The 2,000-nt window shown below is 37.4% G+C and overlaps 1 protein-coding gene across 1 annotated transcript in view; it reads left to right on the forward strand.

The window, feature by feature from the left end:
• Window positions 239-2,000, forward strand: part of LOC18793292 (carbonic anhydrase 2) — a 20,005-nt gene continuing 18,243 nt past the window's right edge. Inside the window, exon 1 of the mRNA XM_020555049.1 lies at window positions 239-526. Coding sequence (XP_020410638.1) covers window positions 506-526 — 21 coding nt within the window. The 5' untranslated portion in view covers window positions 239-505. The remainder of the gene's footprint in view (window positions 527-2,000) is intronic.

The following is a 2,000-nucleotide window of genomic DNA, read 5'->3' on the forward strand; positions in this document are numbered from 1 at the left end:
CGTTTGTATTACATAGGTATGTATGATGAGTAGGACAGCGGGTAACATTATTCCAGAAAATTGTCGTGATTTTGTGGTTGGTTTTGGTAATTGGGATGAGGACACAAAATACATCTCTTTCAAATCAATGGGTGCAGCCCCATGCCATGCCATACAATATACCAGGATTGGCTATCTAAAGATGATGATGATGACGGGCTCATTGGAGGCTCATAACTAATATGAGATCGTCATTCCATAGAGATAGAAGGTCCCTACTTCACCTCTAGACGCTTTGCTTCCTTTATCCACCGGGGTAGGGCTGGGATGGGAATGTAGAGCTACCACCAAACTTCTACCTTTCTCTCTTTCTGTGTGTGTGTGTGTGTATATATACAGAGAGAGAGAGAGAGAGAGAGAGAGAGGGAGAGAGCATATAGGCAACATGGCTCGACTTTGGTGGCTGCTGCGAGTCTAACTTCCAAAAAGCAGCTCTTCTCAACCTCAGTTGACAGAGAAACGGGGCATGGCTGGAACTTTTCGAAGATGCTTCACTACTACAAAAAAGCAAAAAGACGACGGTAAATCACCGTCGTGTATTTGGTTTTTCAATGGTCGTGGAATCCACCGTCATCTTTTCCCTCATAAACCACGACGCTAAATAACCGTCGTTGTTAAACAATACAACGTCATCAAAAAATACAAAACGACGTCTTTGTACTGCAAAAGATCTAAAAAAAGCAATCGATGATGATAATAGACGACCAATTCTCTAAAAAGACCGTCGTTAAAAAGGGAAAATATGACACATATTAAGAGAACAAGGCCGCAAGATAGACATACAACGACGACAATAAAAATACGCCGACGTTAAATATAATTTTCACGACAATAAAAAATATGACGTCTTTAAATACATTAGAAGACGACGTTATTGATACCTACTACGTCGCACATATAAACACAACCGTCGTACAATTAATTTTCCACTTCGATTTTTTGATAAAAGATGACGTGGAAATAGTTGTCAGTGTCATTATTTACGACGTATGTGTTTCTATAGTAGACGTTGAAAAACTAAACAACGTCAGTTACAAATATATGAGAGTCGTATTAAAAAATTTATACGTCCTATTTTCAGAAACAAACAACGACCATAAATATTAGACGTTGTTAAATACAACAACGTCGGAAAACAATAAAAACAGACGTGTTTAGTCTGCTAAAGTTCTACAACGTCTCTTATTTACAAAAAACCGTCGTGAAATAAATTTTCCACTTCGATTTTATCTAAAAAAGATGACGTGGAAATAGTTGTCAGTGTCATTATTTACGACGTATACATTTATATAGTCGACGTTGTATTTATATGTATTCATTACTCACGACGCACTTAATAATATAGACGACGTTGAACGTCTAAACAACGTCGGTTCCAAATAAATGAGAGCCGTATTACAGAACATATAGACGGCGTAGATTATGATGGGAGCCGTATTACAAATAACGTCGTTTAATTGTTATTAGACGGCGGTTATAATGAATTTCCGTCGGAATTAATTTCGTTCCTCTTCGTTTATAAAAGAACTTGCGACGTGGAAAATGTATGATGACGTCGTATTTTTTAACGTTCAGATTATATATCTCGTTTTTTAGACGTCGGTATTATGGGATTGGAGTCGTGTTATTTTGAATTACATGGCGGTTCTTTATCCTTCACCGACGTGATATCCTGAATAATTGCTTCACAATAGCGTCGTGGTTCTTCATTGTTACGTTGCTTTAAGACGTCGGTAAATATGCTGATTCACAATAACGTCGTGTTTTATTTGAACGTAGAAAGTGAAGAAATCACATTACAATATATTACAAAATTAATGTCATACACTGCCAATTACATAAGCATCATTCAATCCATATATCTTCACACCCATCTCGAATATTTTGACCGCCTAACTCACCTACCAGTTCATCAAATGTGTCAACATTTGGGCATCCCTCTAGTAAATGGCTCACACTCA

Source organism: Prunus persica, chromosome G1 (genome assembly GCF_000346465.2).
Source record: "Prunus persica cultivar Lovell chromosome G1, Prunus_persica_NCBIv2, whole genome shotgun sequence".
Lineage (NCBI taxonomy): Eukaryota > Viridiplantae > Streptophyta > Magnoliopsida > Rosales > Rosaceae > Prunus > Prunus persica.